This window comes from Ursus maritimus, unplaced genomic scaffold (assembly GCF_017311325.1).
Source record: "Ursus maritimus isolate PB19 unplaced genomic scaffold, ASM1731132v1 scaffold_3, whole genome shotgun sequence".
NCBI lineage: Eukaryota > Metazoa > Chordata > Mammalia > Carnivora > Ursidae > Ursus > Ursus maritimus.
The window spans coordinates 69574111-69597674 of record NW_024425563.1 but is presented as its reverse complement, the minus strand read 5'-3'; the positions used below and the strand labels follow the sequence as shown (position 1 = coordinate 69597674).

General features: G+C 37.3%; 1 protein-coding gene across 3 annotated transcripts in view; it reads right to left on the bottom strand.

Annotated features, from left to right (window-relative positions):
• Nucleotides 1-45: 45 nt before the first annotated feature.
• Nucleotides 46-23564, bottom strand: part of FAM133B (family with sequence similarity 133 member B) — a 24364-nt gene continuing 845 nt past the window's right edge. Inside the window, exons 1-11 of one of the 3 annotated variants that reach the window (XM_040644276.1) lie at nucleotides 22947-23101; nucleotides 15016-15113; nucleotides 12924-13002; nucleotides 11706-11780; nucleotides 11537-11569; nucleotides 11052-11114; nucleotides 10342-10434; nucleotides 9033-9083; nucleotides 5029-5121; nucleotides 3230-3271; nucleotides 46-144 (exon numbers count right to left, since the gene is read on the bottom strand). In XM_040644276.1, coding sequence (XP_040500210.1) covers nucleotides 58-144; nucleotides 3230-3271; nucleotides 5029-5121; nucleotides 9033-9083; nucleotides 10342-10434; nucleotides 11052-11114; nucleotides 11537-11569; nucleotides 11706-11780; nucleotides 12924-13002; nucleotides 15016-15113; nucleotides 22947-22970 — 738 coding nt within the window. In that variant the 5' untranslated portion in view covers nucleotides 22971-23101 and the 3' untranslated portion in view covers nucleotides 46-57. Of the gene's footprint in view, nucleotides 145-2604; nucleotides 2717-3229; nucleotides 3272-5028; nucleotides 5122-9032; nucleotides 9084-10341; nucleotides 10435-11051; nucleotides 11115-11536; nucleotides 11570-11705; nucleotides 11781-12923; nucleotides 13003-15015; nucleotides 15114-22946; nucleotides 23102-23564 lie in introns of those variants that run through there. The other 2 variants (XM_040644278.1, XM_040644277.1) reach the window with 2 other exon arrangements.

Below are 23564 nucleotides of genomic sequence, written 5' to 3'. Positions count from 1 at the left end.
TGAAATTTCCTTAGACATTGCACTTTCTCTATAAGGGAATCCTGATTTTTCTTAATGTTACGGCGAGTCAGGACTTGAACTAGCGGCCTTCTTTTTCTTCTTCTTACTGTGTTTCTTATGCTTCTTTTTCTTTTTTGTTTTTTCCTGTAAAGACAGTTCCCTGTTAGACATTTCTACAGGAAAATATTCAAATTAAAAACAACTTTACCATGGTCCTTCTAAGCTACTATATAATTATTTCAAACAATCCAGACAACCAAGGAAACTACTCAGAACATTTCTTGAAAAGTCTCAATAATCAATATCATATGAGGACTTAAGAGTGCTTATTGATTTTCAAAAGATAGGGAAAAACTCTAAGTCATTAGCACACAAATATAGCTTTTAAACAAAATTTCCTGTAGAAAATAAATTCTATGAATAATGATATCAACTGCTGTATTTATACGGTTTAATTTCTAAAGGTGAAATAATTGTAGTTACTATGACGAAATTCTCACATCACAGCAAAACACAATTTTTTTTTGTAAAATGACAGTTTTTGGGAACAGATACATTAAATCTGATATTTTTTAAGTAAACAGAAACACAAATTATTATGTCCTGCCAAAACTGGCAGCACTATTTTAATTATTAAGTTAACAACTAAAAAACAAACTAATTATAAACAAAATATTGATGTACGGTTGAAAAGTCTACTTAGTTTTTAAGTAAAACAGATGCTTTTTCTTTTTTAAAAATTTTATGTAAGCTCTATGCCCAACGTGGGGCTTGAACTCAAAACCCCAAGATCAAGCGTCACATGCTCTACCAACTGAGCCAGCCAGGCACCCAGATGCTTAATTTTTAGAAGCCTAGAAAAAGTAATCAAATTGTGACTGGATAGAGAGCTACAATTTTGCTGAACTCTAACTCTTGTACTATTTCTGATGTAGAAGAGAAGGCAAACTTTCCGAAACGGGTACTTAGAAAGGTGGTATCAAACGACAGACTAGTCGTTGATATTCAGCAAGAAAAGAGACATGTAAAGACAGCAAAAGCAAAGCTTCCTATCTACTTCCTTATTGATTACAACTTTCCACAATTCCCTGCCCCTCTCAAAGGTCTCTACCACTTAGTGGCTCTAAGCTAACTTTCATCATTCTTTTCATGACAAGCTCAAGTACACATGGAATTTTAGAGTCCCAAATCTTGTATTTGGGCCTTTGAAATGTAAGTTTTGCAGACAGGTTACTTTTTCATAAAAGAACAGTTGACTACTCTCTTTTTAAAATACTTTTCTTCTTGGCTTCCATGACACCTCTGTCTGCTGCTTTCTTCTATCATGAAGACCCCTCCAACTCCCATGCTCATTCTTTCTCCTCTGCTGGACCTTTCAAGGGCTTCCTTCCCTTCTTTTCCACATGGCTCTCTTGTCTCCCATGCTTTAAATAGCTCTTACATACCAAGTCTTCATATCTAGTCCTATGCTCTGAACTCAAGCCTGTATATCTAAAATTACCATAAATAATGCTTCATTTTTCTCTCCAAATCCTCTCAGCCATCTTAGTAATTAAGTGGCACCTCTAATTCGTCTTTTTACTTAAGGCAAAGAATCCAAGCTATGTTTGACTCTACTTTCTGCTTTAACTCCTCTCTCTACACCCAAAGCAGCAAGCAAGCCCTACCATCTAAGTCCACAACGTATCTCAAATCCATCAGGCTAATCCATCTCCGGTAGGACCACTGTGATACGAACACCACCCTCGCCTCTGTCCACTCCACCTCCACTGCCAAAGCAGTCTAAAAATGTTAAGTTGGTTCAGGTCACTTCTTCGTTTGAAACACTCAAAACAGCTTCCCAGAGCATTCTGATTAAAACCCAAACACCTTGCTTGTGTACATACAGCCTCCGCTTACTTCCCCACCTCACTGTGTGCTATTCCTCTTTACCTACTACAAGCCATGCTTACCCTTCCAGTTCCTCAAACAAATCAAGCTCATTCCTACCACAGGTCCTTAGCTCTTCTCCCTGCTAGGATATTCTTCCTTTGCTCTTGACATGGTTAGCTCTGTCTGGTAAATCCTATTTCAGCTTAATTTTACTTCCTCAGAGAGGCTTTTCCTCCCCAAAGCCACTCTCACATGTCACCCTTTTACCTACCCTGTATTCCATTAGAACAGCACCACCAGTACCAGTGGTGCCTGCACAGAGACACTTAATAAACACATGCTAGCTGAATGCACGAAACAGTGGAGTATGCAAGTACAAATCAGAATTATCCAAAATTAATTAATATTATGTCTTAATTAATCACAATCAAAGACCAAAGCAGTCTTCACCCAAATTATTTTTCCATTCAGAAAAAAAGTCTCTTAAATGTCACCTTAGTCTTGAAGTATATAAAATGCTACTTCTGAGTTACCAGGTGAACCTTTCTATCAGAGAAGGACCCTTATTTGAAAAGCAAGGGAAATTCTGGGAAGGGGAAGTTACCCTTAAACCTACAAAAGATGCTGTTCTCATTTTTCTTTTACCTGTTCTTAAGAAAATGCCTTCAAAGGCCATCACCCATGCTTATACTGAATGCCCCTAAATGACTTTAATGCTACGGTCTGCAATTACTCTTTGATAATCCATTGTCCACTTTTCCTAGGTTGGTCTGCTTCTCACTTGGATATCACTGCCGTTTTCCTTATTCTCCTCTTCCTTCTTTCTCCTTTTATACTTCTCCATCTGCATAATAGCAGAGCTGGCTTTAGAAATGGTCAAAAGAATCATCCTTACTACCGAATCATTTATGCTGTCGCATTCCTGCTCATTTTTCATTGCAGCCTATGCTTAGAGAGGCTTTTTCTGCTAATGTTTCCAGGTTTGGCCAACCTGGAAGTCACTACTATTGAGGATGGAGGGAATCACCACACCTAGTATTTCATATTATAGTTTAAAAAAGTTAAACAAAAGTTCAAGTTTACATTTCTAACAGTACTGAATATGGAATAAAATGAAATACTGAATAAAATACTGAAATGGAAACAGGAGATGTTTGCTACCAGGATATTCTTCTTTTCTCCAGAGCCAATTTAACTTGCTCCAACCCACTAAGGAAAGCTGAACACCACACTTTTCCCAATAAATATTTATTTGGCCCCAGTAAATGAAGTCATGCTTTACCATGATTCATTTTATATTAAACAAACAGAGCTACACTACCATCACGTAAAAAATATAAGTGATACTTGCTATTACTTTTTCTCGTTCTTCACTGCTTTTCTTCTTTTTTGCTCGTACCTAAAAAGTTTGAATTTTTGTTGAGAAGACAAATATGCAACTTGTACTCAAGACATTTTTTTCATTCCCTAATGTACCTTACATCTTTAGAATTTATATGTAAAAAACATTTTGATGATACCTCAAACCCCTGTTATATCATATGACAAGTCAATGACAAACATCTAAAGGAAAGAAAATTAAGATTTTTAATCTCTCAAGGGCTTCCTTATATTCTCTTTCAGCACCTAAAAAAAGAGCAGTGAGGTACAGTAGATAAAAAGCATGAGCTCTGAAATAAAACAGACCAAGCTCTGAATCCTACCTCTGCTATGTACTACCCTCAGTTTCATCATCTTAAAATTGAGATAATATCCACTCTCTAGGGAAGAGTCTGGAATAAAGTATTTCTCTTACTCTACGGTGTTCAATAAATGGTAGCTATACGTATAGTGTACTCAGTATAAACCAAGTGATTAAAATCCTTTTAAGTAACAATCATTACCCCATTAGTGTTTTATTTTAACCTTTTAAAAGTGTGAATTTAAGACTAAATTGAAAGTTGCTAAAACGCATGTATATTTAATGTTAAATCCAAGTGTAACATATATTAAGTACTCTAAAGACACTTTGGAAATTATTGTTTCTTACTGTTATTCTTGTCAAAACAATGACTGGGGATGGTGGTAGTTGTGCTGCATCCACATTTAGCAAGACCAAAACTGGGGATGCTGTCATGTGATGTCCAAGACAGCCAGATAGCCCTGACATGACTTCTAGACAGCCTGCCAGACATTCATATAATAAACCCAATTATAATATAAAAAAGACTGTATTTTGTTTCATTCATTCAGAGCTTTACTGAGAACTGTTCACCATTTTGGAAAATGTCATTAATGACAATTCCACTGTACAGTTTTTGAAGGGCATATGTAATGTACCTGGTACAGCTTGAATTTTGTTATGTCTTAAGATTTTATGTCTTCTAGTTATCACACTCATTTATGTACTGAAATGTAATTTAGTAAAATTATACATTAATATGCTCCTATATTTCTTTTTAAAATTTGTTAGGAGATATTAATATGAAATGTGTAGATTATATACATTATACACACACACACACACTACAAGTTTTGATTCAATTCATTTCAATTTCAATTTCATTTCAGGGGGTATTACAAAATTACAAATGAGGAAACCAAGTCCAAGAGAGAAATACTTTAAAGATAACTTGCAGACCTAAAATTAATTAAGAACAGAGTACAAACAAAACCCAAGACAGGAATATCAGAGCTGAAAAGGACTACAGAGACTATAGAAACTATGTAATTCTACTTCCTCACTTTGTAGATAGGAAAAAAGATCATGCCAACACTTCTGTTCCACCTCATCACCATTCTACTCCTTCACTAGTAGTAGTTCCATACAAAAACAAGGGAATGCTGAGTTTCGATACACAATACATGAAACAGCATCTGTCATGTAATCAAAATACTAGTAGAGTAAAAAGTAAATATTAGAAGAATAAAAATAAAATAGCTCAATGTAGAGATTTGTAAATATGGTTAATTACCATATTAGCTTTATAATCATCTTCTAGAAAATGAAAAAACTCATTCTGAAATGGAACAACTTCCATTTCTTTTTCACAATGACATACTAGAAAGTGAGTAAAATGAATATTCATGAAGTATTTCTTTTTACTAATTGTATTTATTAAAAACAAATAATTAAGCATTTTAAAGTGAAGAAAATTAATTTGAACATATACTTACCTCCTCAATATAATCCGATTCTGATAAGGACTCAGATGATAAAGGTTTATCTTCAGGATACATCTTTCTTTTTTTGCTGAGTCCTTTAATGTCCTAAGAAAAATAAATACATGTACCTTGACTCAAAAAGGTATAAGGCTATGCCACACAAGTTTTATGTTTCTAATTAATAATTTTTCCAGTTATCACAAAAACTATCCATTTTCATTTTAGAAATGTCTAAAATTGATGACATTTACCAATATTCAGTCTTTAATTCCAATAAAGTAATGCTTTTATTAAATAACCTGAAAAGAAAGAATCATGTGTCTATTGAGATGCAATATCCTTTTCTTTCTTTTAAAAAAACAAATACTTATTTATTTAAGTAATGTGTATACCCAACATGGGGCTTGAACTCATGAGCATGAGATCAAGAGTCGCATGCTCGTCCAACTGAGCCAGCCAGGTGTCCTCTTATTTTCTTTAATTGAACTGTAAAGAGTCGTAAGAAACCCCATAGATGGTGTAAGATTCGAGTCCCTTGTATTCTAATTGTGTCTACCCAGTGTTGGATCAGACAGGCCTAGTGCTGAAGAAAAGCAATGGGTAATTATTTGTGATCTAAAAAGATCTCTAAACAGTAATAATTCCTTTAATGCATAACAAGTGTTAAATTCACATTAAAAAAAATCTTCATCTCCAAGTATTTTTAATGATGAGAAAACATATAACTCCAGGGAGGGAGAAGAGAGACTAGAGGACTACTGAGGGACTTAAATATATATTTTGAGGAATAAAATTTCAAGAACATCTGAAGCAAGTATGGCAAAATGTTAAGGTTTTTTTAAAAAAGATATTATTTATTTATTTGAGAGAGAGAGAGAGAACGAGTGGGGGGACGGGCAGAGGGAGAGAGAGAAAGGAGGCAGCAGACTCCCCACTAAGCGCGGAGCCTGAGGTGGGGCTTGATCCCAGAAACCTGAGATCATGACCTGAGCCGAAACAAAACCAAGAGTCGGACACTCAACCAACTGAGCCACCCAGGCGCCCCAATGTTAAGATTTATTAAAGCTTCACAGTGGGTATTATGGTTGTCATTTTACTATTTTCCATATGCTTTTTCTGTATGTCTGAATAGTTCATAACAACAAGACAACAAAATCACACAATGAAAAATAATGCTCACTACCTACTTGTACAGAAAAAAAAAACAATATAAAACTTCACATACCAGGAAGCCAATTTTGAAGATTATTATACAAACAAAAAAAAAAAATCACATAGAAAATAAACTAACAGTGATCTGTGTTATATTACAGGTCATTTAATTCTGTTTCTGCAAACAGCTTTATTATTTTGATAGAAATGATAAATGCTCACTGTAAGCAAATTCAACCAGATCCCACTACCAGGGATTAAACATCATGAAGATTTTTGGAAACATCTCACTCTGTGTACATTTACAATTTTACATAAATACTTGCTGTTTGGAACGTGCTCTTGTCATCCAATCTTTCCATGCCAACTACATCATCATTTATGGCTGCCTTTGACATTCACTGAAAGCATATGCTACAATTTACTTAACCCATCTCTTTTTGGAGGGCAGGCATATATATATGGGTTATTTGCTATTAAAAACAGTTGAAATGTAGTGAAGGGTATGTGAATGCAAAATCTTTACCTAATAATAATGTCTAAATCAAAGACTGAAGTAGCTTTTACCCAAATTATTTGCTCACTCTCCCCCCTCCCCCAATTGTTTATTTAACTCCTTTAGGAATCACACTTTGCCAAGAAGCCTCTGCATCAGGCTCTTTTATCAATCGTATCAATCTCAGATTACTGGAATACAATCCATATTTTCTTTCAGAATTGCCTAAACATGCATCTTACCACTGTTTCTGTGTACGTAAAGTATCAATTTTTAATTACTAAAGATTATAGTTTTCAATTATGTATTTCTAGTAGTTTTTCCTAAATCTGTTCATTATATTTAAATTTTGTTCATGGTTTACTTTTTTGTGGTCTCTTTTTGTCATTCAGAATTAGAATTATGCGGTCAAGTTTTTGAATTTTGAGGCATGGGCCTTCCCTACCCCAATTATTATATTTGCCCTTGTCTTTCTCTAATTATACTTTCATACACTTAAAACTGACTTACCTGTGATTTGGCCTTAAGGAGGGTCCAGCTTTATATCTGCCAAATGGCTAGTCGTTCTGTCCCAAAAAAAGCCACTTTTATCATACATTAAACCCCACAAATACTTATCAATTTTTACTTGGGCTCTATACTGTTTCACTGTTTGTTTTTTTTTCTATTCCTGTACCATACACTACACTGTTTTAATCAAAGCATTTAAAAAATGTTTAACATCTAAGTAAGGTAAATTATACCCAGGAACATTTATTAAATCTTCACGTGCTTCTCTGAATAGATTTGCATAATTTTCTTCAAATAAGTCCTGATCGGTTCTTTAAATTTTTCCTATATATTCTTTGTTACTACTAGAAATGGGATATTTTCTTCTATTACTAGGTATTACACTGCATTTTCACAATTTAAAAATGAACTGAAAATGATGACTGATATGACTTACAATTACACCCTTTTAAAAAAAAGATTTATTTATTTTAGAGAGAGAGAAAGCACAAAAGCATGGGCAGGGGGAGGGGCAGCAAGAGGGGGGGGGGAGAGAATATCCTCAAGCAGGCTCCCTGCTGAGCACAGAGCCCGGTGCCGGGCTTGATCCCAGGATCCTGAGATCATGACCTGAACCAGAGCCAAGAGTCATACTCAGTCAGCTTAACTGACTGAGTCACCCAGGTGCCCCTTAAAATTACACCTTTTTAAACACTCCACATTAACTATACTGGAATTAAAATAAAAAACTTAAAAAAACAAAAACAAAGAACACTGCCCAGGGAGAAGAAAAATTATATCCTTTTATGACTATAACAGATATCCTAATCAAGATTAAAAGAAGCCATGGACCAAAAAATGTTCATCATGTGTATAAAAGATGAGTGTATCTAAAATATGAAACAAAACAAAACAAATGATATATCCAGAATATGTAAATCCACAGAGATAAAAAGCAGATTAGAAGTTACCAGGGGATGCGGGGAAAGGAAGAATGGGAATTAGTTAATAAGTATGGGTTGTTTTTAAGGGGGTGCTGAAAAAGTATTGAAACTGGAGAGGTGGTCACTGCACAACACTGTACATACACAATATTCCTCCAAATTGTAATTTTAAAATGGCTAACAGCATATTATGTAAATTATACCTCCATTTACAAAATATATAAAAATACTGAGTAAAATATAGTGACTCTCATTTATAGTTTTCTTTCATTAATAATTTCTTTCTTTAGATTTTTAAGAACCAGAAAAATTTTTTTTCTCCAAGATTTTATTTATTTGAGAGAGAGAGCGAGAAGAAGGGGGAGTGGCAGAGAGATTGAGCCCCGCTGAGCAGGGAGCCCGACGCAGGGCTCAATCCCAGGACCCTGCGATCATAACCCGAGCTGAAGGCAGACGCTTAACTGAGCCACCCAGGTGCCCCCGGAAACAGATTTTTAAATGTAAATCAGAAACACAGGGATAAATTTAGCATCAATTATAGTTAAGCGCAAATGAAGATAAAACATCTACTTACAGTAGTAAAATTTTTTCAAAACTTATCTATGGTACACTCAATTTGAAACAGAACTCCATGTTCTGTTATTAAAAGGGCTTCTTTCAAAATGACTTGAAGAAACAAAGGAAATATTTAATCTCCATTATTTTCAATTTTTAGTCTGAGATAATATATTAATCTGTATAAATTCAAACTCGCAGGACTACTTTTCTGATCTTTTAACCTTTATAATGAATACAATAAGTAACTGCCTTAAATCAACACAAAATGCTATAAAAGCAAAAGAAATAAATCTCTTAAGTTAAAAGGAGGAACACATTGTTAATTTCTAGAAGTAAATGAAGTACTGTATGACAGGTTAAGGTAAAATTATAATTACCTTTTCTTTCTCAGTTGCATCCTTTGACTTCTTTTTCTTTTTTAAACTATCCTAAACAAACATATATATACATATCAATTTTAAATGTAAAAGAGCATACGAACAAAAACAGCAAAAAGATGATTTGCTCTATGACAGAAAAAAGTTTATTTCAATACCAGAATTTTATTCTGAAAATAAGAGAAATGTACATCACATATATATGTGCTTGTAAGGAAATGAGGCTTCTTCCTCTGGCTGTATATCAAATCTATCTATACCAAAAATGATAGACATTGTCTGTAATAACCACATGGTTTCTTTTAAAATAAGACTTAAGCCATTTGCTTATTTTTGCCTGTGGTGGTCAATACGCACTGGGGTTCTCATTCACACAGTCCTCAGACATCCCCCAATCTGATTTTCTTACTCTCCCTATAAGGAGGAGAGGTGAGAATTTCTGCTTTTGATTCTTTCAGTTCTAGCCATTAACGTCCCTGAGCCTTCCTCATCCATAAAGTGGATGAGGGCTGTTGAGAGAATTGAGCTAACATGTCAAGTGCTTAGAACTGTGCCTCACACGGAGTAGGCATTTGATAAAGATTAGCTATCAGTAGTATTAGATTGACTCTTCTGTCTTAAAAGACAAAGAGAAAAACAACGTTTACTAAATACTTTCTAGACTCCAGGCATTTTGTCAGAAGAAATCACACTAGGACAAGTAGAGATCTGCGCCAAAACCAGTTGTCTTGCTCTCCTGGGCTTCTAGGACAGTGTTTGTGAAACTGTGGTCCAAGGACACACCTGTATCAGAATCCCAGAGGAGATCTATTAAAAATGTAGACTTCTGAGCCTAAGCAGACTCACTACCTCAAACTCTCTCAACACGAGGCCCAGGAATCTACACTTTTATTGCAACCTGCACATATTTCTTATTACCACAAATGTTTGAGGGCCAATTATGTTTCATAATTCTGGACATATAGAGCAGATTTAGGTGCAATGGAAAGGACACTGGACCAGATAGTGGAGTATATTTTTTCCTCTCAACTCTCACTTCTATATGAAAATGGAAAAAAATAATGTCTGCCATGTTTATTATAAAGCTGTCACGGAAATGCTGAGACATGGAGGAATATGTGGAAGTATTTAGAGAACAATAAAATGCCATATGTAAGATATGATTAAGTATATGAATTGAGTGGCACAGCCCATTAAAGTACAAAAAAGAGCATCTCATTTCTAAACCGACAGCAATTTACAACAGGATGACTTAAAAGAAAAAAAATGTGTTTGCTATCCAAAATGTTGCTAATTTCAGTAATTTTACCTTACTGTCCGATTCAGTTTCTGACATGGAGCTTTCAGAAGATTTATGTGAACGATTCTTCTTCTTCTTTTTCCTTTTTCCTTGTTTTTTATCCTATATAAAACATTTTTAGAAACATTTCCTTTCTGTTTCAAAATTAATTGATGCATTTTATTAATATCAAACCTTTATCGATGAACAAAGCTTAAATGAAAGAACCAGCTTGTAAATGCGTATTTTACTTAATAATTTTTTTTTTAAAGTAAACTCTATGCCCAATGTGGGGCTCGAGCTCACGACCCTGAGATCAAAAGTCATACACTCTACTGACTAAGCCAGCCAGGTGCTCCCTTAATAATTCATGCTTAACATGTAACTTATATTACCTTTCCTGCTTTATAAAAAAAAGTAATTTGAGTCACATGTAACCTCTAGCATCTAGTCAGACATCATTTTAAACTCTATTTCTTCTACTGATATTTTTATGAGAATAAGACAAATTTAGGAACCTAAAAAAAAAATATTATATATATAAATATATATATAATATATATATTATATGTAAAATATTTAAACATCTAATTATTTATTCATGTCGGTGCTCTCAGTTATGGATAATTAACCAAAACCTGGAAGTCAAAGTTTCTAACAGATATTTCATAATGGATTTCCTCTTGTCATTAAATAAACTAGAGATTATTATTTCATGAACCATTACAGGCAAACCTTACCTCATCTTCAGAATCTGAAGAACTGCTGGAAGAATCAGAGCTTGATGAAGAAGAAGATGAATACTTGACCAAGCACAAAACAATTAAAGCTTGTGAGATGCAGGAATTTTTTTCTTACCACTAAGTCTCTCAAATACTTAACAAAATCAATCTAGTGTCTGAGAGATATCATATTCAGAAGACTTAACTATTAAACTGTCAAATATCACACTCCCCACACTCCCTCACACACAAGAAAAAGGCTCAACGAAGTAACAATAGATATGCCAATGGTTAATTTTCCCTCTTTCTCTCCCTGACGGCAATAGAGGAGTTAATAGATTATCAGGAGGTTGGAACAGGATAAAACCCACCCGTAACTAGTGACCGAAGGACTTCAAGGCTCCTTGACTCATTTACAGTTAGCATACAGATCATATAAATTATTCTTACTTTTCTTATGGCTCTTATTTGTAATATTTAGAAAAATGGAAAACTTTGCTCACCCTACCAGATTTCTTCTTTTCTTTTTTCTTTCTCTAAAAGCAAACAAATAAAAGTATAAATCTAAGTAAGTTGATGTGAGTTTTTAAAATTATCTATTGATAGTAGTACACAGATTATGAAAACCCAAATGTGACATTAGAAACAGCATTAAGCTTGAAAGAGTATTACCTGTCTTTTTTTGGATGAACTCTCACTTCCACTTAATAGTTTCTCCCTGTGTTTTTCTAGTTCTTTCTTCCAGTTCTGCAAAAAGGTTATAAACACCATCAGAGGCTATCTATCTGCTTCTATACACCTGGTATAGACAGCCACTACTTTCTCCCCTCTGTCCTCTACTACTCTTACCATCTTGGCCTCTAAGTACAGGGAAAAGGTACTCCAGGTGCCAGAACCCTGTCACCAAAGGACTCTTTACTAGCTCTTTCCTTTCTTTTCTTTCCTTCCTTCTTTCAAGAACGTGAGTGGGGGTAGGGCGTGCAATGCTGAGGAGAGGGAGAGAGAGAATCTTAAGCAGACTCTGCACAGAGCCTGACGTGGGGCTCGATCTCACAACCCTGAGATTGTGACCTGAGCCAAAATCAAGAGCCAGCCACTTAACCCACTGAGCCACTCAGACACCACACTAGTACCTTAAAAAAAAAAAAAAAAAAAAAAAAAAAAAAAAGGTTTTATTTATTTATTTGAGAGAGAGAGAGAGAGTGCTTGTGCATGTGAGCAGGGAGAGGGACAGAGAGAGAGGGAGATGGACCGGCAGACTCCCGGCTGAGGCTGGAGCCTGACATGGGGCTCAATCCCACGGCCCTGAGATCATGACCTGAGCTGAAATCAAGAGCTGGCCACTTAACCGACTGAGCCACCCAGGTGTCTGGCCCCACTAACTCTTCTCAAAGGGGGTATTAAAGAGTGGGAGTTCTCCACTGTATACTGAGAGGAGGAGTCAGTATTATCACTGAGGCTGAGAACTTTTTTCTTTTTAATGAAAATGGTTAGATTTTCTTTCCAGACAGTAAAAGCTGAATTTATCTACCTATCCAACCATATATATTTTGTAAACATTGTAAGTAATCTCTCTACCCAACATGGGGCTCGAACTCACTACCTTGAGTTCAAGAGTTGCTCACTCTACCAACTGAGCTAAATAGGCAACCCTGAATTAATCTGTATTGTACTGAAATAGTACATACATGTTTGTAAACAAAACAGGCAAACATCATGAAAATATCAGGGTAAAAATGGGCACATGGGAGCATGGGAAGATAAAGAGAAGACCTCAATTTTAGAAAACTTAGATGACATAAATGACTACAATACGGTTTTCCTCTTCTTACTTTAAAAAAATCGTACATTTGGGGTGCCTATTTTTTCAAACAGGTACTATTTACAAACCTCATTCATTTTTTCTTCAAATTCAGCCAATGCCTTGGAGCCTTTCTTTTTCTTTTCTAGTTGTTCTTTCACTTCTTCCCTTAAAAAATAGAATATACAAATAAGTTTTCAAACAATTCAAATTAGAGATGGATGCTTACGAACAAAACAAAAATTTCTAAATAAAATTTTCTTAATATCCTAATAAACCTCCATTTCAGTGTTGATACATTTTCTATTTTTTTTTGTTCATATCCTTGTAAATCAATTATCATGAATACAGTCTGTCAGATACCACTGATCATTCCTTTTCTATGCATGGATTCTAAGAGCTAATACACCAAACAATTTGAGCACTTACATACAAGTGGCACTGTTTTTAATACATTTTTCTTTAATCCTCATTAAAATCCTGTGAGAAAACACAGTATCACTACCCCTATTTACAGATAAAGAAGGGAGGCTTGAGGAGGGTAAGAAATCTGCCTGGAGTCCCAAGCTAGTAGTTTTAGGGTGAGCTAAGGTCTATTTCAACTACTATTTTTATTACTAAACATCTATTTTATAATGCACCTCACATATTGCACAGAAGAGAGTTGTAAAAGCATGCCTGACTGCTTATTCCTGGAAAGGCTTGCTTACAAGCTTGGCCCTGGCTGGCATCTGGGAACTTGGATTTTGGAAAGGTCCTTACCATTCCCTCATAAGACAGGCTCACGGGGCCGGTGTGTACAAATACTACTGTTTAGGGTGAACGCCTGCATTGCTTCTGGGAGTCTGGAATTTTGGCACCTGACAGGCAGAGGCTGACGAGTCCCCAATAAAAGCCCTGGGCACACGGAGTTTCTAATGAACTCCTGCGGTTGGCAACATCTAATATGTGTTAAGACCACTCATTGCTGAGGGGATTAAATGTGTCCTATGCGATTCTACAAGAGAAGAAGCTGTACAAGTCTGAGCCTAGTCTCCCCCAGACTTCATCCCATGCATCTTTTCCCTTTACCGATGGTGGCTGGTACCCTTTGTAATAAATGTTATCCGAAAGTACATCTATCTGGGAGTCCTTCTAGCAAATTGCCTACCGGAGGGCTGTCCTGGGGGACTCTGACACACACATAATATACTTGCTTGAGCACTTCCTCTTTAAAGTTCATTTCTTCTCCCCAATTTTAAAGGTAAAATAGATTTTGTTTCGGGATAACTTTCTGGTATGCTGCAACAGTCAACAACAGCGCTCATGAATACTCTAAGAGGTAGACATGGCTTACTTTCTATTTAACTCAAAGGAAAGATCCCCTATTATATATAACTTTCAGCTTCAGTTGCCCAACCCTTAGGGGCACTTAGAAGGATTATGAAGCTCACAACTATGACATTTAATAATAATACATACTAAAAAATAATAAGGCCAGTGCTGTGATGCTTTATTTACAAACGATCAGAGCTATGCAACGAGGGCAAATAAAAACCCATAAAACAATTTAAAACAAAAATTTTACAATGGGCAATTCTAACTTATTGAAAAGCCACCAGATAAGAATAGAAATATGGCCTAACATTATCCTTCCCAACACCTTGTTACACCTCAATGAAGGGCAAGATTAGTCAAACCTACCATTTTAAAGAGCTTAAAACACTGCAAGGCTAAGGTCTCTCTAGGGGATAGAGAAGAGAACGGTATGAAAGATTATCTGGTAGCTATACAGGGTGGTGGGTTCTCAAATATTTGCTTTACACCAATGCATGATGCTTGTGTTTCATACACTGAAAAGAAAGCACCTATGAATATTGCTTAAAAAACAAACTGAAGGCTTCAGAGGGGAGGGGGGTGGGGGAATGGGATAGGCTGGTGATGGGTGGTGGGGAGGGCACGTATTGCGTGGTACACTGGGTGTTATACGCAATTAATGAATCATCGAACTTTACATCAGAAATCAGGGATGTACTGTATGGTGACTAACATAATAAAAAAATATTATTATAAGAAAAAAAAGGTGATACATAAAAAAAAATTATGTATGTGACAATTGCTTTGCAAGCAGTAAGAGTTGTAACAGCAACCTTTAAAAAGTTTACAAAAACCTTAAAAATGTCTAAATTGTTTCACAAATACCAGGTAGGCCTTGGTCGATTCAGATAATCTTGGATCGTTGGCCCCGAAGACTGGATTGGACCCCTTGATCTGGCCATTGCTATTGGGTTCATGTAGGCCTTGAGGAAAGAACAAAAATTAGTGCAATTAAAAAAAAAAAATCAAAAATGCAAATGCTCACTTACTCACCAAGCATGTTTTATTATAAATGAATACTATGTCTAACTAAGCATGAACAATCTAACCAAATTTTCATTACAAAAACTAAATTTAATGGTCTACGAAGTCTCACAAGTTTGGGAGATGAGTAATACCTCTATTTCACAGGAAAAAAATTTTTTTTTCACCAGAGATTTAATGAAAATAATAATGATACCTCTTCTTACTGTAAAATGACTTTATAATGTTTTCTCCTAAAGCCTGATACCCTATAAGATTTTATGATATTTTCTCCTAAAGCCTGATAACCCTGTAATACTATGCTCACGAGCAAATGAAGAAACTCAGTTGCGAAGAAGCTAAAGGTCTAATTTTAAATTTACTGCTTATTCTACTGTATCTTTTATCTCAAGAAATACCATGCCATACTGATGGCAATTTTACTCGTCAAATGTTAACACCAAAAATTAAATTATGACAACAAAAGAAAAAACAAATAGGACTTTATCAAAATTAAAATGTTTGTGTATCAAAGAACACTACCAAGAGAGTGAAAAGACAATCCAGAGAATGGGAGAAGATATTTGCAACTCATACATTTGATATGGAATTATCCATAATGCATAAATATCCAGAATGCATAAAGAAATCCTACAACTCAACAGCAAAAAGCCCAAATGACCCAATTAAATGTGCAAAGGACTTGAATAAACATTTCTCCAAAGAAGATATTCAAATGTCCAAGAGCACATGAAGAGATGTTCCGCTCACTAGTCATTGGGGAGATACAAATCCAACTACAATGAGGTGCCACTCTGCACCCATTAGGATGAATATTATCAAAAACAGAAAATAACAAGTGCCGTCAAAAACAGGGAGAACCGGAACCTTAACACAATCCTGGTGAGAATATAAAAGGGTGCAGCTGTGGAGGAAAAGTCTGATTTCCTCAAAAAGTTCAATATAGAATGACCAGAGGATCCAGCAATTCCACCTCTAAGTGGAATTGAAAAATAATTGAAAGCGGGGACTCAAACAGATACCTGTACACTCATGTTCAGAGCAGCAACATACACAATAGCCAAACGGTGGAAACAATCCAAATATCCATCTACTGATGAATGGATAAACAAAACGTGGCATATAACACAATGGAAGATTATTCAGCCTTAAAAAGAAATGAAATTCATGCGCCTGTGTAGCGCAGTCGGTTAAGTGTGCGATTCTTGATTTCAGCTCAGGTCCTGATCTCAGGGTCATAAGATTGAGCCCCATGTCTGGCTTTGTGCTGAAGTGGAGCCTGCTCAAGATTCTCTCTCCCCCTCTCCCTCTGCCCCCCCTTAAAAAAAAGAAAAGGAAAAAGAAATGAAATTCTTAATATGCTACGACATGAATGAACCTTGTTAACATGCTAAGTGAAACAATCTAGATACAAAAGGGCAAATATTGTACGATTCAACTTATATGAGGTACCTAGAATAAGCAAATTCATAGAGACTGAAAGTAAAAAGAGGTTTCCAGGGGCTGGGGGAATAGGTGATTGGGAGTTACTATTTAATGGGTACAGAGCTTCTTATTTGGGATGATGAAAAAGTTCTGGAAATGGATAGTGGCAACAGTTGCATAACAGTGTGAATGTACTTAATGGCACTGACTTAAACACTTAAAAATGGCTAAGACAGTGAACTTTGTTATGTTTACTTTTACACAATAAAGAATCCCCCCAATCAAATTATGCTCTGTATACTGCACTTATAGCACAAAACCACATTTTTTGATGCTTTTTTTCAAAAACATATCCAGGCAAAATAAAGCAGGTTTCTTTGTTAATGACAGTATCTAGAAATGAGATGTTTTATTAAAATTAACTGCCACAGAGGGGTGCCTGCGTGGCTCAATCAGTTAAGCATCCAACTCTTGGTTTTGGTGCAGGTCATGATCTCAGGGTTGTGAGATCGAGCCCCAAGTTGGGCTCAGTGCTACACATGGAGCCTGCTTAAGACTCTCTCTCTCCCTCTCTGGCTGCCCCTCTCCCTACTTGCCTGCTCATGCTCTCTCTCTCTCTCTTTCAAATAAATACATAAATCTTTAAAGATAAATAAAATTAACTGTGCTACATATATAAAATCTGGTCTTTAATTCAGTCTCAATCCCTTCATCCTCGTATTTGGTTCTCCAAATTTAATCCAAGTCAATAGGCATTTGCAAAAACTTTTTTTTTTTTTTAAGATTTTATTTATTTGAGAGACAGAAAGAGAGCACATGTGAGCATAAGCAGGGGAGAGGGACGGGGGAGAGGGAGAAGCAGGCCTCCCCCTGAGCAGGTAGCCTGATGTGGGGCTCAATCCCAGGACCCTGGCATCATGATCTCAGCTGAAGACAAAGGCTTAACCAACCGAGCCACCCAGGTGCCCCTCTTCTATTTTTTTTTTTTTTAAGAGTTCATTTATTTATTTGAGAGAGAGAGCACGTGCGTGACAGCACAAGCTGAGGAGGAGCAGAGGGAGAGGGACAAGCAGACATGACCTGAGCTGAAATCAAGAGTTGGACACTTAACTGACTGAGCCACCCAGGTGCCCCAGAACTCTTCCACTTTTTAAATAAAAAGAATTGTAGTTGAAAATGACTACTATCAAGGTTGATTTTAAGGCCTTAAACCTATTACTTAATATTCCCAAAGAACTGAAAGGATATTAATGTATTTGTTGCATTTCATTTAGCAAAACCTGTGCAAATGACCAAAATTTCTCAAATAACAAATATGGGTTATATATTTCCAGACTTCTCCAACAGAGCAAACATAATACCATTAAAAACAACACATACTGAGAACTAACATTCAACTGGATACTGCCTAATTAATTACTTAGGATGAAGAAACCCATTAACATAATTTTCTTACAGCCAGAATTAATGCTAGAGCTCTTAGTCAGGGATGTTTACAGAATCAGGGATAGATGTGAGTATCAAATTCAACTCTCTGTAGAAAGAGGAATATAGTGACATTTTTTACATCAACTGTTACATTCTCAAATATTTCATTCAACTCCCTCTGCTGAGAATTTCACTCAGTTCGTGTGGAAATACGACACCCAACGGAGGCTGCAATAGAAGAGTTGCTGGCCTTACTAATGACACTGACAATCCTAATAACCAGAAGCAGGTTCAATGTGCGAAGCCAAGCTCATCATTTTTAAAACAGGAGATATCTACCTACCGACCTACCTGCCATCTTTTCATTTCTTTGGTACCATGTCATAATTTTAGTAGCAGTTAAGGATAAAATATCTTAAGTTTAAAACTGTAAAAACTGTTTATTTCCAAAGAATGCAAATATACAGAAGGATATTCGAAACTAAATTACTAAAATAGGGAAAATTGAAAATACAGAGAGCCATCAAATGCAAAGATGCATTATAGAGTATACCCTCAAAATGAAATACTATGCAGCCACTAAAAAAAGATGGCACTATTGTTACTGACACGGAAAGATGTCCAAGAGTTCTCAAATGAAATGCAAAAGCAAGTGCCAAAAAATAATATCCATTTTAATAAACAGCTATACATTTTTTAAAAGTCCAAATGCACCAAAATGTACAGGGAGAGGTCCACCTTCATCATTTCATACACTGGAGAGATTAAAAAAACAACTAACATAATAAAAAAACATTAAAAAAAACAACAACCCATTACCTTTATAAAAGAAAAACAAAAACACTACACACAAACATTACCATAATATTAAAGGTAAACAAAATGAGAAAAATCCAACCACAATGCTGTCACTCCAATTCAGAGAGCTGAACTGTTTTCAAGTAAAAATTCACAAAGGGTACAGTGGCAACTTTTCACTATAATTAAAAAAAATTGTGGGGCGCCTGGCTGGCTTAGTCAATAGAGCATGCTACTCTTGATCTGACTCTTGATCTTGGGGTCATGAGTTTAAGCCTCTGTTGGGCATAGAGCCTACTTGAAAAAAAAAAGGTCATAACACATTTACCATGTTTTACGGTCTTCAAATATTCTAGCATGTATCTTGAAGTTACATTAATTAACAATTTTAGGTGCCTTAATGTCTACTGTGAAACTGCTTCCCCAAAGTACATACCAGTCTGTCTTCGGGTTTACTTTTCAGAAGTAGATAGTAAAGTAGCATATTCACATGCTAAGGCTATTAATTACAGACAACTTATGGTACAATCACATGAGTTATCATTGTCTAGGCAATAAGGTTTAACTTTCAAGCTTTTCACCATAAACACTATCCTTAGTCTGCTTAAGTATATTCCAAATATCTCAATTATTTATTTCAAGTGTAAAAGCAATATTTATTAAGTGCATCTTATGTGCTAGGCTCCTTGCAAAACACTTTATGGTCTATTCTCCTAATCATTAAACAACAATGCTTCTTTTTACTATGCACTATGGAAAGGTTTTTAAAACAGAAGAATTAATTTTCTTACAAAGATAAAGCCTTTTCACTTACTACGTATCAGTATGAAAAACAATGCTCTTAACACTAAGGGGGTGAGTGGTTAGGCATCAGTTAAGATACAGAAATTGTGCAATTTCTTGAACTGTTTCACTATGACTTAATCACTTTAAATACTGTGATCTTATAAATCAAACGCTTGTATTCCTATGTAATTAGAAATGCCTGTGGCTCCAGGGGCGCCTGGGTGGCACAGCGGTTGAGCATCTGCCTTCGGCTCAGGGCGTGATCCCAGCGTTGTGGGATCGAGCCCCACATCGGGCTCTTTGGCTATGAGCCTGCTTCTTCCTCTCCCACTCCCCCTGCTTGTGTTCCCTCTCTCGCTGGCTGTCTCTCTCTCTGTCAACTAAATAAATAAAATCTTAAAAAAAAAAAAAAAGAAAAGAAAAGAAAAGAAAAGAAAAGAAAAGAAAAGAAAAGAAAAGAAATGCCTGTGGCTCCAAACTGCTGCAGGAGTTTGGGTACCAGAAAACAATCTCTTTTTGAAACTCAGGATATCTGGGCACCCAGCTGGCTCAGTCAGTGAGAATGCAACTCTTGATCTCGGGGTTGCCAGTTCAAGCCCCACGCTGGGTGTAGAGGGTACTTAAAAATAAAATCTTAAAAAAGAAAAAGAAACTCAGGATGGCAAACTGGGCTCAAGGGAACAGGTAAGTGGGCAGGTACTGAAAAGAACTATGTAAGAACAAAATGTGCAGAACTTCATTTATTACTTTGATTACCTATTTTTATCTAGAGGATACATCTGTTTTAGAGGGCACAAAGTAACAAAAAGAACATGAAGGAAGCTTCTGGAAAACAATGGGGACAAAGGGTGGCCATCATGAATTTAAGAACCCTTTACAAATCTTGAGACCTAAAATGTTCAGTTAAAAAAAAAAAACTGTTCAAGAATGTACAATACCTAGAGTGAACCCTGATGTAAAGTATGGACTTCAGGTGAAAATGATGTGTCAAGATAGATTCATCAATTGTAACAATGCAAAACCAAACCAAACCAAACCAAACCAAACCCACATTGTAACAATGCACCACTCTGGAACAGCTTTGAAAGTAGGGGAGGCTGTGCATGACTGTGGTCATGCAATATATGGGAGCTCTCTATTCACTGCTCAATTTTGCTATGAATCCAAAACTGCTCTAAAAAGTAAAGTCTACTTAAAAAAAAAAAAAAAAAAAAGACTGTAAGTAAGTAATCTCTCCACTCAAGGTGGGTCTTGAACTTAAAACCCCGAGCTCAAGAGTAGCTTGTTCTGCCTAATGAGCCAGCCAGGTGCCCAAAGCAGTCTTTTTTGAAAACAAAACAAAACTTTCAACCTGGACCTTGAGCTTTTTCAGAAAGCAATTCTATCATCTTTAGAACTATGATTTTACCATCAATGTATGAAGAAAAATCACCATTATTTTCAGAGGCAAACAATCTTTTTATTTAAAACCAAGAGTTATGTTGTACTGAACGAAGTATCAGATACTTAAGAACAAGTTTTGGTCTGAGTTTAAACAGTTCCAACTCCTCCTCCATGCAGAGACTAAATTAGACAATCTGTCTTCTAATTCTTGATTTCAGGTTTTCATTCCCACGACCTTTCAAGTGCAAATAAAAAATGTTACCAGAACACTCTGTGCCAGGACAGCATAAAAGCAATAAGTAGAGCCCAGAGTTATTATCAAAATGTTCCAGTAAATGAAGCTAATTTGAAAAGTTTCAAATGCTTCAAAGGGATGTGTAAATCAACACTTTTCCCCAGTAAAACAAAAACATCTTAGGCCTCTGTATGAAACTGTATCCAAGGTCTGGTGATTTTTAAACATTCAAACCCTCATTGATTAATGAATCGTAACACCTCAAACCTAAGGATGCTCCAGCAGAACAGAGTTTCAACTCTATGAGAGCCAGGATACCACAACAAGGTCTGACCTACCTCAAGAAAGCAGGAGAAAAGAACATTCCTTAACCTCGTAATTAAGGCTCACCAGTGTGGTTCCTACATATCTCTGATTATGAAGACTACATAAAATTAAAACAAACGTTCTGAAGATAAGAAATGCCACCATTTCATAAAAGTAAAGCTCTTTTAGCAGCTCCCCCCACCCGAAAAGGCAATAATCACTTAATAAAATAGTTCACTAATTTTTCATTAAATTTAGTAACTGCATGTATGTATGTGTGTATACATGCATGTATTTATTTATTTACTTGTTTTGCTGCTCAGTGGCTAAAACTCTGTCAAAGACCAATTCAGGAACTGTAAGGCTGCAACCTAAGCTTACTGCTAATCCCTTATGTTTACCGTCCATCCAATCTGATTCATAATCTGGACTTTACAAATCAATTTAGTAACCATCTAGAATGCCTTCCTCAATCTCCTGTCAAAAGCACCTTCTCTTTTGAATACCTTCAGAACCGCGAATCTCCATCATAAAGTATTTTCTTAATCTTTCTGCTAGTACTTATTCCTGTGTCTCCTTTATCTCATTTACTAAAACAACAACTTTCATGCCGAGCACTCCCTGGCCATGCCTTTTGCGGTTTTAACGATTCTGCAAAGTTGTGGATAACATCGATGCCCCTGTATAGATGAAGAAACTGAAGCGCGGACAAGCAAAACAACTCTTGGTCACCCAACTCCCGAGGGTCCAAAATTGACATTCCCCATGCCTGACTCCAAAGACAACTGTTTTCACCCTTCATTCCTACACTGGGCCTGCTACGTGCAGGAAGCGCTAGGTGCTGAGTACACGAAGCCAAATGCTTCGATCCTGATCCTCAAACCGAAGCCTGCCTGCAGCTAAAACGGCGCGTTGAAGAGGAGCCGAGCCCGAGGCCTCCACGCCTCCATCCCACCTGCGTGCGCACCACAGGGGCGCGGAGCCAGGGTGGGCGATTCCGAGGAGTGGGCGAGTCCCGGCGCCTCCGGGGGCCTCAGACTTAAGACAAACATACAAGACGAGACAGAACTCCTTGAGCCCTTATGGCTCCAATAACTGGCCACTGCTAGCCCGAGTGCTGGAGGGAAGGGAGCCAGGGAGCACTGCCAGAAGGTGCGAGAAAAGGGTTGAGAAAAACGGGGTACTCGAGAGAGGAGGAAAGAGGGAGGAGAGAGTGGGGGGCCCAAAGGCGCCAACTGCGTGCGCGGCGCACGCGCGTCTGGGGCCGGCGGGGATGGGGGGAGCTGGGTCGCCCGGCTCGAGGTCCAAGCGCCGCCACTGACCCTCAGGCCCCGTCGGGAAGAGCAAGGGGCTCCGCTCTCTTGCCGCCGGGTCCCGCGTCGCCCCACTCTTTTTCCCACCGGGTACTCACCACCCGATTGTCCCGCTTCCCCATGGTGCAGTACTGAGCGTACAGTCAGACGCCTAGGGAGACCGGGCCAGAGAGCGGCCGAAGAGGGCCCGCCGCAGGTCCTTCTGCCGACTCCCCACCCTGCCCAGAGAGAGGCGCCGCGCGGCCCCAGCGGCCGCAGCTGGCCACAGCGCCACCTACCGCTGCGGAGGAGAGGCGGGCGCCGGCTACCACCCGCGGTTCCCAGGCGACTCCTGCCGGATTCCAGTTCTTTACCACCCAGCCCAAGGCAGGCTGGCACTGCGCTTCCGTAGAGCGGTCTCACCAAGGCGGCACACTTCTGTTCGGCCTTGGACTGTTTGACTCTCTTCCGATTCCTGATGCGCTGAAATCCTCATTCTAGGGGATACGAGGATTATTCCATTGCTTACTGTGGGCTTAACATGGTGCAAGTGCTGGCGGTAAAGTGACGACCAGGACAGGGGCTCCTGGGTGGCTCAGTCGTTAAGCATCTGCCTGGTCCTAGGATCGAGCCCCATATCGGGCTCCTCCGCTGGAAGCCTGCTTCTTCCTCTCCCACTCCCCTGCTTGTGTTCCCTCTCTCGCTGCCTGTCTCTGTCAAATAAATAAATAAAATCT